The sequence below is a fragment of the Oncorhynchus keta genome, chromosome 35 (genome assembly GCF_023373465.1).
Source record: "Oncorhynchus keta strain PuntledgeMale-10-30-2019 chromosome 35, Oket_V2, whole genome shotgun sequence".
NCBI classification, from domain to species: Eukaryota; Metazoa; Chordata; class Actinopteri; order Salmoniformes; family Salmonidae; genus Oncorhynchus; species Oncorhynchus keta.
Genome location: NC_068455.1, coordinates 35,899,534 through 35,913,852, shown reverse-complemented (window position 1 = coordinate 35,913,852; position 14,319 = coordinate 35,899,534). Strand labels below are relative to the sequence as shown.

The window sequence follows — 14,319 nt, the reverse complement described above, 5'->3', positions numbered from 1 at the left end:
AGGTGACACTTGTAAGTGGTTTCTTGCTGACTCATTGAGAGACTTTATGTAGGCATAGAACAAACTCCCCCTCTCAGGAAAGCGTGTGCTTTATTCTCAGGAAACTGTGTGTTGCGGATGTGGCTGTGCCAAAAAGTTGCCTTCAGAAGCATACTGAACTCTTTCGCAATAGCCTGCATTTGGCTGCCCCTGGAGGGATTGACTTACTAGTTTCAGGAGTTCTGCCTTTGCATAGTCCTCCAAAACATATTACCTTAGTTCTGCCCCGTGTTCCGAGAGAAGCGACATAATGCACCTTTGTAATAAAAAAACAACTATTCCCAACATCCTTGGCTGAGGGATGTTTTACCTGCTGTATTCTCTGATGGACGCAGTTACAATAATTTGCTATTAATGCTTTGCCTGGGGTGTTCAATAAGGCCTAGGAATAATTTGCTATTAATGCTTTGCCTGGGGTGTTCAATAAGGCCTAGGAATAATTTGCTATTAATGCTTTGCCTGGGGTGTTCAATAAGGCCTAGGAATAATTTGCTATTAATGCTTTGCCTGGGGTGTTCAATAAGGCCTAGGAATAATTTGCTATTAATGCTTTGCCTGGGGTGTTCAATAAGGCCTAGGAATAATTTGCTATTAATGCTTTGCCTGGGGTGTTCAATAAGGCCTAGGAATAATTTGCTATTAATGCTTTGCCTGGGGTGTTCAATAAGGCCTAGCTCTAGTCTCATCTTGGGAACATACATCCCAATACTATTTTTATTTACTTTACCTTTCTTTAACTAGGCAAGTCAGTTAAGAAGAAATTCTTATTTTCAAAAATGTTAACTGCCTGTTCAGGGGCAGAACGACAGATTTGTACCTTGTCAACTCTGAGATTTGAACTTGCAACCTTTCGGTTACTAGTCAAACGCTCTAACCACTAGGCTACCCTGCCGCCCCAGTGTCTGTAACCAAAAGGCATCCTGACATTATTCTACGAACAATCTCTGAAAAAGAATATGGACAATGAGATGTTATAGAAATGCAGCAAACGTTGTCAAACTCAATAACTCTTAGGCTATAACAAATGAAAGTCAAGTTTAATCCTATTCCATACCCCACTGAGTAACCAAGCCATCCTGTCAAAGTAACCAAACCATCCTGTCAGAGTAACCAAACCATCCTGTCAGAGTAACCAAACCATCCTGTCAGAGTAACCAAGCCATCCTGTCAGAGTAACCAAGCCATCCTGTCAGAGTAACCAAGCCATCCTGTCAGAGTAACCAAGCCATCCTGTCAGAGTAACCAAGCCATCTTGTCAGAGTAACCAATACATTTGAGATTTTTTTGGATGATTAGGACACGGTGTGAAAAATGCTAAAAACGTTCTTTGGAAACAGTGCCAAGGAAATAAAACCAACACATGGATTGCTGTCATACTTTGTCAATAGACTGCTTACAGGGTAAGAAAACCAATATTTCACTTTATAAATTTGGGTGAAATATCCCTTTAAAAAGTTTGAAAGGCACTTGCAGATCAGGCTTGTCAGGGTAGTTTCAAGAGTACTTTTTGGTTGCCCGAAGATTATGGTCACTTGCCCAAAAAGGTAAATTAGCTATTTACACAGAGTAGAGCCTGCTTTTCACCTATGGGAGGGATCAGGAAGGTCAGTACCTGAATTCTTTGCATTTTAGTTATCAGTAAAAACAGTTCTCAGAGCAGACACAACTTGTCCAACTGCCATAAATGACAAGTTGAGCCTGCTCTGAGAACTGTTTTTACTGATAACTAAAATACAAAATAATTAGCATATTATCACAAACAAAGTACCAGGGATGTGAATTGATGTTAGCTTCAACTGTAAGCTAGCAAGGAAATTAGCCTACAAAGCTGGAAGCTTCCGGTATCTTCTTGCATTGTAAAGTGTTCTAGCCTCTATTGACATTGTTTTGTGAACAGTAATTAACACTACAGTTTCAACATGCCGCGTTGAATTATTCAAGTGTGTTAACTTCTGTGCAGCATGAGTGGGAAGCGAACATGATGCAGACCAGATTCCCAGTGCAGTGGTAGCTCTAGCAACAAGTACGTTGAGCAGACAAGAGGCATGCACAGAGGCGCTCGTGTGGGGACAACGGCTGCGCTGATAGACAGACTTCATCCTCTCAGTTTACGAAGGAAGACACATTTGACAAAAGTACCGAAAGTGTCCAATTCTAGTACCAAACCGTTTGTTCTACAGAAAAAAACATGTTTGCTATACCGTGCACCAGTCAGTCAAATTTCATAGTTAGTTTTCCAAAAATAAATGTAACATTTTCAGTTCTAAAACAGACAATTGTTTATTTTTTATTAAAAGTACTGTTGCTTGTATGCATGTGCTTACTGTGACTGTCGCCCTGATATGGATGGGAGACCAGATGCTGCTGGAAGTGGTGTTGGAGGGCCAGTAGGAGGCACTCTTTCCTCTGGCCTAAAAATATATATTCCAATGCCCCAGGGCAGTGATTGGGGACATCAGTCTTTCGGATGGGACGTTAAACGGGTGTCCTGACACTCTGAGGTCATTAAAGATCCCATGGCACTTATCGTAAGAGTGTTAACCCCGGTGTCCTGGCCCTCAAACCATCACAGTCACCTAATAATCCCCAGTTTATAATTGGCTCATTCATCCCCCTCCTCTCCCCTGTAACTATTCCCCAGGTCGTTGCTGCAAATGAGAACGTGTTCTCAGTCAACTTACCTGGTAAAATAACGGATAAATAAAAAATGTAATAAAAATATTGGCCATTAGCCACTATCAGAGTGACAGTAGGGCTTGGCAAGCGGGAACAAAGGGCACTGTGTCCCGGTGTTATTGCCATTCATGCCCTCCCCATTGAGTAGTAGACTGTACATGTATCAAGGTGACGTCTAGACGGTTATCAATATTAGTTATTTCTTGCATAGGCTGCTATCCTAGTTCAAATCTAACCATGGGAGGGGGAAAAAGTGCCATGTTAGGTAACGCCGGCGGCGACACCGTGATAGTTTCCCAGTAGGAAGCACCTCAGTTCGGCAGGCATGTCGATACAACACCGGCGCACTAGTCATTTGCACCGGATTATCGACTCGTCGTGCAACTAGCCACGGTCGAGTGGCAATAAATCTGCCCAATTAGCCGATTCGCTTTCCATGAATCCACTCCTTTTGAAACACCACTTTGCCCCTACTCCCCAGTTGCCATATAGAGCTGGGACGACACCAGTACCATGATACTCGATAGTATTGTGACAAGGAAACAAAACACAAATCGAATTTAACTTCTTTAGGAAAACAGCCCTAATGTTGGAAACAAACATTGTCATCCAGAGGCACATTTATTTCAAATTCTAAGCTATAGTTCAAAATATTTTACATACAGCAGGGTTTTTTTTGTTTAAAGGGCCAAAGAGTTATCTGCTCCGTGTTTTCACTTTTGCCATGGAAGAAATATTGCATGTCCGTCCGTATGTGTGTCTGTCGGCCCAAGTGCTCGTGTTTCATAGTGAGTGAGTCACGCACAAGACAAGTCGTGGGTGAACAATGCTTGTGAATGATTCAGAATGTTGGAATATTGATAAGTGGCAGTTGGGACAGAGTGTGCATCGTCTCAATGCTAATTTTGGCCAAAACACTTGAAGACTCGAGTGATCACTATCGAACATAAAAGCAAGTGTTGAGTTAAAAGGGCTTAGGGGCCAAGTGTTGAGTTTGATATTCAGCCTGCCTGTGGTAGAAAAAAAATGTAATTAACCCGTAGCATAGGAACACCATACACAATAGGACCATATTCTCCATTGTTCACATAATTAAATCATTCACACAGAATTATCACTTCCTTTATTTTTTTATGGATTTTTTTTATTTGTTACAGTCAGTTTAAATGTTAAGAACATTTTTCCATTTGTCACATCCCGTGTGTGTGTGTGTGTGTGTGTGTGTGTGTGTGTGTGTGTGTGTGTGTGTGTATATAAAACAAGATCCTGCTTGCCAACACCCACTCAAAAACCACACTAAACATACTGACCATAACACAACTGGTTAAACATTTCCATTACCCTTACATTTCGCCAAATGCAAAGTCATCATGTGTTAGTTGAAATTAGCATTAGGTCACTACATCATCATGCGATCCCTGGCAGTAGTCTAACTGTTGCGCTGCGTGTTTTTGCTGCTGTGTGGCAGGAAGGAACTGGCCTTCCTTATTATTGAAGTAAAACAATCAGAATGTCACACAGAGAGATGACATTCAGAATGAGGTCACACAGTGGGCAACCATAACACACATACCCACGCAAACACACATGTGAATCACGCGAATGTACACTCACCTACCCACCCGTTTATACAAGTCAGAGGGTGCAGAAATGCCCCGTAAATTCAATAAACAATTCCATCCCTGCACACACACACTTGCACACCACATGTGGTAGATGTATATTTTACTCTCGAGACATTGTGGCAAACAAACAAAGGAGGATCTGCATCTCTCAGTCTTGCACACATTTCAGAGAGCGAGACAAAGCAGCGGGTCTAATAGCAACCATAGTTGTCTGAGCTAAGCATCAACAGAGAGCGAGGAGAGAGGGCACCAGTGAGAGAGGGCGGGAGCGGGTGTGCGAGCGAACGAGGGCAAGAGCAAGCTTGAGAGAGAGAGAGGATCACTGGATCTTGCGTGCCATCTATTATGATTTGCTGCATGCCACACACACACACACCTCATTTGTGCAGTGTCACAAGCTAGCTGCTTTAAATAACTAAGCCTATGTTCAGTCCAGAATGGAGTTTTTCATAGACAAACAAGAGTTCAGACCATCTCCTTGGACAACGGGAAGTACTGTGGAACAAGGCTTACAGTACTTTCTAAAGGACATGAACTACAGTGCCTCAAAATAACGACTTCAAACATTTGTCTGGGTAAAACTCTTACAGGGGGAAAGGGGGAACACGTGCAAGTTGCAACAGAGCACATGGGCGTCTGGGCGGGAGCAACAGAACAGAATAATAAACAGACCAGGGTCTGGCTTTCACTAAGAGGGCTTACCATACATAAATAGCCGAGTATCTCTTTCTGAGATGGGGGGACAATAAGAGGGATGAAGACCACATCTGCTTTTCCTGCTGCCTCCCAAGCTTTACTGCTTCATACATCTCCGCTTTCTCTCCACCAACTGGAAGGAAGTCTGGAGAACGCAGAGGAACAATGGATGACCTCACAAGACTGGACCTCTGATGTGAGTTTAAGGCTAGTGACAGGCAGACAACCAAGCCTCTGCCATTTGGCTACAACACACCTTCAACCTTGTTCATGCGGAGTTACTTCCGGGTTGGAGCGAGCGGTCGCATCGCACTTCGCTCCGCAGGTAGAATAACTTTTTCATTACATTTCATTATAGTACAACGGTTGATTTGTCTAATCTTAGCAATTTCTTCTTAGCTAGCTACATAGCCGTCCTTGTATCAGAGATAATTGCATAATTATCGTATTTCGTCACCCTAACGTAGCCTTCACTGCTATTCGCCCAGCAGCTAGCAAACGCTAGCAAAGCCCACAGATTAGCATCACTGTAGTGCTATTCACTCAACTGAACGACTTGATTAGTTTAGTGTTAGCTAGCTACATAGCTGTCTTTGTTTCCAAGATAATTGTGTAGTTTAGAGTGTGTAGTCTTGGAGTGATTATCTTAATTTACCGAGGTTCGCTAGCCAGCTATTTGTCGTCCTTAACGTAGGAGACTCTGCTAGCTAGCCAACAGCTAACAGCTAGCCAACGTCTACTGAATCGAATTCAACAACCCGGTCGCAGTCACAGGTAGTATCACATTTTCATTTCATTTCATTACAGCACAACGGTTTGATTTGTTTGATCGTAGCTAGCTACATAGCTAGCTACATAGCCGTCTTTGTTTCAAAGATAATTGTGTAGTCTAGAGCGATTTTCTAGGTTAGCTAGCCAGCTATTGTCGTTCTTTTAACGCAACGTAACGTAAACAACACTGCTAGCTAGCCCCCCCCCGAATAGTAGCACTGTAGAAACTATTACACTCAACGGAACGACTTGATTAGTGTAGTGTCAACAACGCAGCTACTGCCAGCTAGCCTACTTCAGCAGTACTGTATCATTTTAATCATTTTAGTCAATAAGATTCTTGCTACGTAAGCTTAACTTTCTGAACATTCGAGACGTGTAGTCCACTTGTCATTCCAATCTCCTTGCATTAGCGTAGCCTCTTCTGTAGCCTGTCAACTATGTGTCTGTCTATCCCTGTTCTCTCCTCTCTGCACAGACCATACAAACGCTCTCCACACCGCGTGACCGCGGCCACCCTAATCTGGTGGTCCCAGCGCGTACGACCCACGTGGAGTTCCAGGTCTCCGGTAGCCTCTGGAACTGCCGATCTGCGGCCAACAAGGCAGAGTTCATCTCAGCCTATGCATCCCTCCAGTCCCTCGACTTCTTGGCACTGACGGAAACATGGATCACCACAGATAACACTGCTACTCCTACTGCTCTCTCCTCGTCCGCCCACGTGTTCTCGCACACCCCGAGAGCTTCTGGTCAGCGGGGTGGTGGCACCGGGATCCTCATCTCTCCCAAGTGGTCTTTCTCCCCTTACCCATCTGTCTATCGCCTCCTTTGAATTCCATGCTGTCACAGTTACCAGCCCTTTCAAGCTTAACATCCTTATCATTTATCGCCCTCCAGGTTCCCTTGGAGAGTTCATCAATGAGCTTGATGCCTTGATAAGCTCCTTTCCTGAGGACGGCTCACCTCTCACAGTTCTGGGCGACTTTAACCTCCCCACGTCTACCTTTGACTCATTCCTCTCTGCCTCCTTCTTTCCACTCCTCTCCTCTTTTGACCTCACCCTCTCACCTTCCCCCCCTACTCACAAGGCAGGCAATACGCTTGACCTCATCTTTACTAGATGCTGTTCTTCCACTAACCTCATTGCAACTCCCCTCCAAGTCTCCGACCACTACCTTGTATCCTTTTCCCTCTCGCTCTCATCCAACACTTCCCACACTGCCCCTACTCGGATGGTATCGCGCCGTCCCAACCTTCGCTCTCTCTCCCCCGCTACTCTCTCCTCTTCCATCCTATCATCTCTTCCCTCTGCTCAAACCTTCTCCAACCTATCTCCTGATTCTGCCTCCTCAACCCTCCTCTCCTCCCTTTCTACATCCTTTGACTCTCTATGTCCCCTATCCTCCAGGCCGGCTCGGTCCTCCCCCTCCCGCTCCGTGGCTCGACGACTCATTGCGAGCTCACAGAACAGGGCTCCGGGCAGCCGAGCGGAAATGGAGGAAAACTTCGCCTCCCTGCGGACCTGGCATCCTTTCACTCCCTCCTCTCTACATTTTCCTCCTCTGTCTCTGCTGCTAAAGCCACTTTCTACCATTCTAAATTCCAAGCATCTGCCTCTAACCCTAGGAAGCTCTTTGCCACCTTCTCCTCCCTCGTGAATCCTCCTCCCCCCTCCTCCCTCTCTGCAGATGACTTCGTCAACCATTTTGAAAAGAAGGTCGACGACATCCGATCCTCGTTTGCTAAGTCAAACGACACCGCTGGTTCTGCTCACACTGCCCTACCCTATGCTCTGACCTCTTTCTCCCCTCTCTCTCCAGATGAAATCTCGCGTCTTGTGACGGCCGGCCGCCCAACAACCTGCCCGCTTGACCCTATCCCCTCCTCTCTTCTCCAGACCATTTCCGGAGACCTTCTCCCTTACCTCACCTCGCTCATCAACTCATCCCTGACCGCTGGCTACGTCCCTTCCGTCTTCAAGAGAGCGAGAGTTGCACCCCTTCTGAAAAAAAACTTACACTCGATCCCTCCGATGTCAACAACTACAGACCAGTATCCCTTCTCTCTTTTCTCTCCAAAACTCTTGAGCGTGCCGTCCTTGGCCAGCTCTACCGCTATCTCTCTCAGAATGACCTTCTTGATCCAAATCAGTCAGGTTTCAAGACTAGTCATTCAACTGAGACTGCTCTTCTCTGTATCACGGAGGCGCTCCGCACTGCTAAAGCTAACTCTCTCTCCTCTGCTCTCATCCTTCTAGACCTATCGGCTGCCTTCGATACTGTGAACCATCAATCCTCCTCTCCACCCTCTCCGAGTTGGGCATCTCCGGCGCGGCCCACGCTTGGTTGCGTCCTACCTGACAGGTCGCTCCTACCAGGTGGCGTGGCGAGAATATGTCTCCTCACCACGCGCTCTCACCACTGGTGTCCCCAGGGCTCTGTTCTAGGCCCTCTCTTATTCTCGCTATACACCAAGTCACTTGGCTCTGTCATAACCTCACATGGTCTCTCCTATCATTGCTATGCAGACGACACACAATTAATCTTCTCCTTTCCCCCTTCTGATGACCAGGTGGCGAATCGCATCTCTGCATGTCTGGCAGACATATCAGTGTGGATGACGGATCACCACCTCAAGCTGAACCTCAGCAAGACGGAGCTCCTCTTCCTCCCGGGAAGGACTGCCCGTTCCATGATCTCGCCATCACGGTTGACAACTCCATTGTGTCCTCCTCCCAGAGCGCTAAGAACCTTGGCGTGATCCTGGACAACACCCTGTCGTTCTCAACTAACATCAAGGCGGTGTCCCGTTCCTGTAGGTTCATGCTCTACAACATCCGCAGAGTACGACCCTGCCTCACACAGGAAGCGGCGCAGGTCCTAATCCAGGCACTTGTCATCTCCCGTCTTGATTACTGCAACTCGCTGTTGGCTGGGCTCCCTGCCTGTGCCATTAAACCCCTACAACTCATCCAGAACGCCGCAGCCCGTCTGGTGTTCAACCTTCCCAAGTTCTCTCACGTCACCCCGCTCCTCCGCTCTCTCCACTGGCTTCCAGTTGAAGCTCGCATCCGCTACAAGACCATGGTGCTTGCCTACGGAGCTGTGAGGGGAACGGCACCTCAGGACCTCCAGGCTCTGATCAGGCCCTACACCCAAACAAGGGCACTGCGTTCATCCACCTCTGGCCTGCTCGCCTCCCTACCACTGAGGAAGTACAGTTCCCGCTCAGCCCAGTCAAAACTGTTCGCTGCTCTGGCCCCCAATGGTGGAACAAACTCCCTCATGACGCCAGGACAGCGGAGTCAATCACCACCTTCCGGAGACACCTGAAACCCCACCTCTTCAAGGAATACCTAGGATAGGGTAAGTAATCCTTCTCACCCCCCCCCCCTAAAAAGATTTAGATGCACTATTGTAAAGTGGCTGTTCCACTGGATGTCATAAGGTGTATGCACCAATTTGTAAGTCGCTCTGGATAAGAGCGTCTGCTAAATGACTTAAATGTAAATGTAAATGTTCATGATATGCATCTGAAGGAGAATGAGGGTTTAGCATTATGGCAGCCAGGCAGGCACCAATAGGGATTATGCTAGACGTTCACGACAATGCCCTGGGCTGGACTATCACCGGCCTGTGAAAGGTAGGAAATACACAGCAAAATCTAGACACATTAAAGTCGAGGACAGCAAACCACAGTGAGCAGGTTCAATGTCCTGACTAGCACCCTGTCCGATAGATAGCTGGCTCCTCTCAGCTGAACAGGGGTGGACAGAGAGGATAGTCAGGAGGACTCGGGTGGCCTGCAGGTCTGGAGAGAGGAGATGCGACATTACTGAGCCTACGGTACTGAGCTCTCCGTCGTCCTCTGCTGTTCCTGTGAACGGAACACTGTCGTGATAACAAACAGAGGCAGCAGGCGACACCGAGAGAGAGTGGTGGTTCAACTGGGCAGGGCAGGCAGGCTGGAAATTAAGCCCTAAGGGGTGTTTCACTAGGAAGCAGCTAGTATTCTCCAGGTGTGTGGATGGAGGTCCCTGTGTGAGGATTGGATGGTTACCAGGCTCTGCCACTTTCATCAATATACAGACAGCTCTGCACTGGCCAAAATATAACTTGTAGCCTATTTTTTACAGTGATGAATGCTCACAACCAGAGTTGTTCTTGGCGACTGGGGTTATGACAGTGACGGCACTGAGGTGGGTTTATACAAGTCTAGCTGATAAAGTTGGTGGAAGGCAGGAGGTCAACATCTCTTACATAATGCAGAGCACTACTAACGGAATGGAACCGGCAGCAGGTCAGGATTAGCAGAAATGACAACATGGAAAAGGTTTTTACATTGATATGACAAAGAATATACCCAGGTCTTGATCATGCATACGGAACCCCTAGTGAGAAAAGCTGCCTGTCCTGAATCAGCAACAACATCCAAGCCAAGGTAGGAAAAGAAGCAGATTGTGACAAGGAATGATTCGTCAGGAGCACCCCCCCGGGTGACAGGTTGTCCTGCTGCTGAGATGCAGCAAGCACTGTTATAAAGCCAGGGACAGTGTGAGAGAGGAGAAGTGGGGACTCACAGCTCTCTGGCTTTACAGGCTCCACACTTCACCACATGAAGTAAACAATGTGTCACAACAAATCAAATCAAAGTATATTGGTCACGTACACAGATTTGCAGATGTTATGGCAGGTGCAGTAGAATGCTTGTAAAACAAGCAAGTCTGACAGATCTGTAGAAGTTTCCTAAAAACAGGGTAAACCAGTCCGGGCTGGGGAAATCTGGTACTTCAGAGAAGTCATATACTTTTGTTTCTCACTGCTGTGTTTAGAATGGATGGGGTTTGGATTATGTGTGTGTTGCTGTGTGTGTACGCAAGACAGAAAGAATGAGGGAAGAGGAGTTGTCTAGAACAAAAATGCTAATGAAACTGGAATACATTTATTTGGAAAGGACTGACCATTTAAGGCGTATGAAGTCTAGGGGAAGTGGGATACCTAGTCAGTTGTACAACTGAAATTCCTTAAATCAACATCTACGTCATCGGCGCACAGAACAGTGGGTTAATAACTACCTTGGTCAGGGGCTGAATGATAGATTTTTCCTTGTTAGCTCGGGGATTCGATCCAGCAACCTTTCGGTTACTGGCCCAACGCTCTAACCACAAGGCTACCTGTCGCCCCAATCTACATGCATGGACAAGTATCGTATAGTGCAGTCACTCAAACAAAGAGAGGGTGACTATGACAAACAAGAGCAGCCACACCTTTTCAAAAGAAACTAGGCAAGTGTTACCATGATTACTAACCCGAGAGGCAAATGGACATCAAGTAGGCTGTCCTGGCTGTCAGCAAGAGTGATGAATGAGAGTTAAGACAAGTAGCCTCCCTACGCTACAGTATCTACCCTCTAATCAATTGCCATGACACATCCAGAAAAATGTCTAAGATTAAACATTAGAGCTGAGCTAACGGAATGAAAAGGCTTTAAACCCTCTGCCAACTCCAAGACGCTGCTCAATACGACAGCTCAGGGTGAAAGAGCACCTTGAGGAACAGTGAGTGAGAGAATCACAGTCTCATCCACATGCAGGCCACCCCTGGCTAATACACAGTGACAGGTTGGGCCATAAACCCTGGCTCTTTGTTAGCTACAGCACACCAAAACTCCAGACAGCCCCAATGCCCAGTTCATAGGCAAAGTGGGCATGGCCAAAGAAAAGATGGCAAAAATCAAAGGGCAAAACCTTTAGCTACTTACTCAAAAGCGAAGAAGAGTCCGCTTGTGACGAGAATTAGGACAAGGGTAAGGTAGAAGACCCCTGTCTGCCTGGCCATCATGATCCTCCCATTGCAGTAAAATTTATTCCGCCCTGGGAAGGCTTGCCACTTCCTCCTCTTTGGGGTCCTCTTCTTGTATGGAGTCTCCATCGGGGTCGAGCTGCGAGTGCTGATCTGGCTGTACTCGCACTCTCGCATAGGCTCAGCAACCCTGAGATGCAGCATCAATGGTCACTCAGTGAGATTCCCCAACAGTTGAAGCAGTCCAGGGCCAGGGGGTACAAGCGCCGCTGTAATGAAAGCAACTATTATGTTACTGGAAAGAAAGTGGTCTGATTATAGCCTGGTCCCAGATCTGTGGGTGGTGCCCGAGCCAACTCCTATGGTTGCTGTCATGCCAAAAAGACAATGAACAACAGTTGGCAAAACAACAGAAACAGATCTGGGACCAGTCTGACTTTAGGATCACTTTTCATTTTTGTTTTATTATTGCTGATGAAGTTGTATGGATTTACAAAATTAGCTAGCTTCCATTTAAGAAGTCATGTTTAATCAGACAGCTAATGTTTTCTGAGTTCATGTAGCTAAATTTCAGCACACATTTCTCTAGCATGACAACCAGACCTACTTGGCTACCCATTTTACCACTAAGATAACTAGCTAGCTACAAGTGAAAGCTTCTCACACGCTTGAAACTTTTCACTAGCTAGCTAGCAACTAGCAAGGAATTGTTTAATTTCCTTGGCCCTAGCCACACATTGTTATGGCGGTGAAAGGTGAATGCTTCCATACCCTAGCTGCTTTTAGCAACGCTAGTATTTACACACCAGCGCGGTGCGGACAGCCTAGTGGTTCGGACAGCTCCCTGCCATCCAGGATCGCTATATCAAGCGGTGTGAAAGAAAGGCCCGTAAAATCGTTAAAGACTCCCAACAACCAAAGCCATAGACTGTTCTCTCTGCTTCCACACGGCAGGTGGTGCCGGTGCATCAAGTCTGACACCAACAGGCTCATGAACAGCTTCTATCCCTTTGCCATAATACTGCTAAATAGCTAACAAAATGGCTGCACGGACTATTTGATTATTTGTGCACTCTCTATGCATACTCAGAGCCCTACACTACGCACACTGATTCTCCAACACACATACAAACACTCACTCCATCATTTGCTCACACACACATAACATGCACATACATTTATACTGACTACACACACCCACTCACATATGCTGCTGCTGCTATTCTGTTTATCATATATCCTGAGGCCTATTCACCTTACCCCTATACATATCTACCCCTATTGATCCAGTATCACTGCACTTTGTAAATATAGTATTGGAACTGACCCTGTCTGTATATAGTATGCTTACTTACTTTATTGTGTTCTTCTTATATCTTGTGTGTTTCTGTTATACCTTATTATTTGTAGTATTACATTGTTATTGATTATTGCATTGTTGGGGTTAGAGCTTGAAAGAAAGGCATTTCACTGTACTTAAGCAAGTGCCATTAAAACTTTAAACTAGCGTTGCTTGGAATTATCTTAAAATTTTTTTTTTTTTAAATAGTCCACAGGAAGCCATAAATTAAATAAAATTATATTTCAGCTTACTCTGCTGTTTATGCAGGGGGAGAAAGACATCTAATAAAACATAAATTAAACAGGCTTTCCAAACGTGGCTCTTTTGTAGACCCACTTCTTGTCCACTTAGCTCACATCAAAATTAAAGTCCCGCACATGCACCACACTTGCACAAAAAGCAGAACTGACCTTACTCTTACTGAGGAACTGCATGGGTCTACAACAGACCCACCTGTGTAAATTATGTTTAATTATGTCCCATCGTGTTTTTTTTTTTAATCAAATCCCTCCCTGCATAAGGACCAAGGCTACAGACAATCTACACAGTAAGTTGAAATAGTTTTCGGCGGACTATTCTTTTTTATTGCAAGCTAATTCCCAGCAACCGTAGTGTAAATATTAGAGTTGCTAAAAGCAGCTAACAATCCACCCAAAACCACTTATTCCTTTAATTTACAGCGATAAATGAGCACAATATTTTTTGTGAACAAATGTTTAATTTTTGTGTTATACGCCATCATAATAAGGTTGGTAGCACCATTGAACATCTTTGTGGAAATCTGTTGCAGCTCAAGTCGACTACAAAATCCGCAATACAATGGACTGGCTGGCTGGCTAGCAAACGTAGCTAAACACAACAATACCAAAGACAATATCAGCATGTAATGTAGCTAGTTAGCTGTAAAAATCGCCTAAACAAATTGCACGATCAATGTTGGAGTCTACAATCTCACCATGTTCAACCTGCTGATCGATCTCACTCACCCATTATTTTTATTTCTACTTTGCACATTCTTCCACTGCAAATCTACCATTCCAGTGTTTAACTTGCTATATTGTATTTACTTTGCCACCTTGGCCTTTTTTTGCCTTTACCTCCCTTATCTCACCTCATTTGCTCACATCCTATATAGACTTGTTTATACTGTATTATTGACTGCATGTTTGTTTTACTCCATGTGTAACTCTGTGTCAAACTGCTTTGCTTTATCTTGGCCAGGTCACAATTGTAAATGAGAACTTGTTCTCAACTTGCCTACCTGGTTAAATAAAGGTGAAATAAAAATAAATCAATAAACAGAGTGGAGTCTAACATTCGCAACGGCGGATATACTTTTAAGGAGATGGGAAAAGTTGCCCATGCAACG

The 14,319-nt window shown here is 45.4% G+C and overlaps 1 protein-coding gene across 6 annotated transcripts in view; it reads right to left on the bottom strand.

Moving 5' to 3' along the window:
• LOC118368441 (palmitoyltransferase ZDHHC14-like) overlaps positions 1 to 14,319 on the bottom strand; it is a 98,656-nt gene that overhangs the window by 82,565 nt on the left and 1,772 nt on the right. For 5 of the 6 annotated variants that reach the window (XM_052496932.1, XM_052496936.1, XM_052496934.1 and 2 more), the window contains exon 2: positions 11,568 to 11,877. The exons of the other annotated variant lie outside the window; for it this stretch is intronic. In XM_052496932.1, coding sequence (XP_052352892.1) covers positions 11,568 to 11,812 — 245 coding nt within the window. In that variant the 5' untranslated portion in view covers positions 11,813 to 11,877. The remainder of the gene's footprint in view (positions 1 to 11,567; positions 11,878 to 14,319) is intronic. 6 annotated transcript variants of the gene reach the window in all.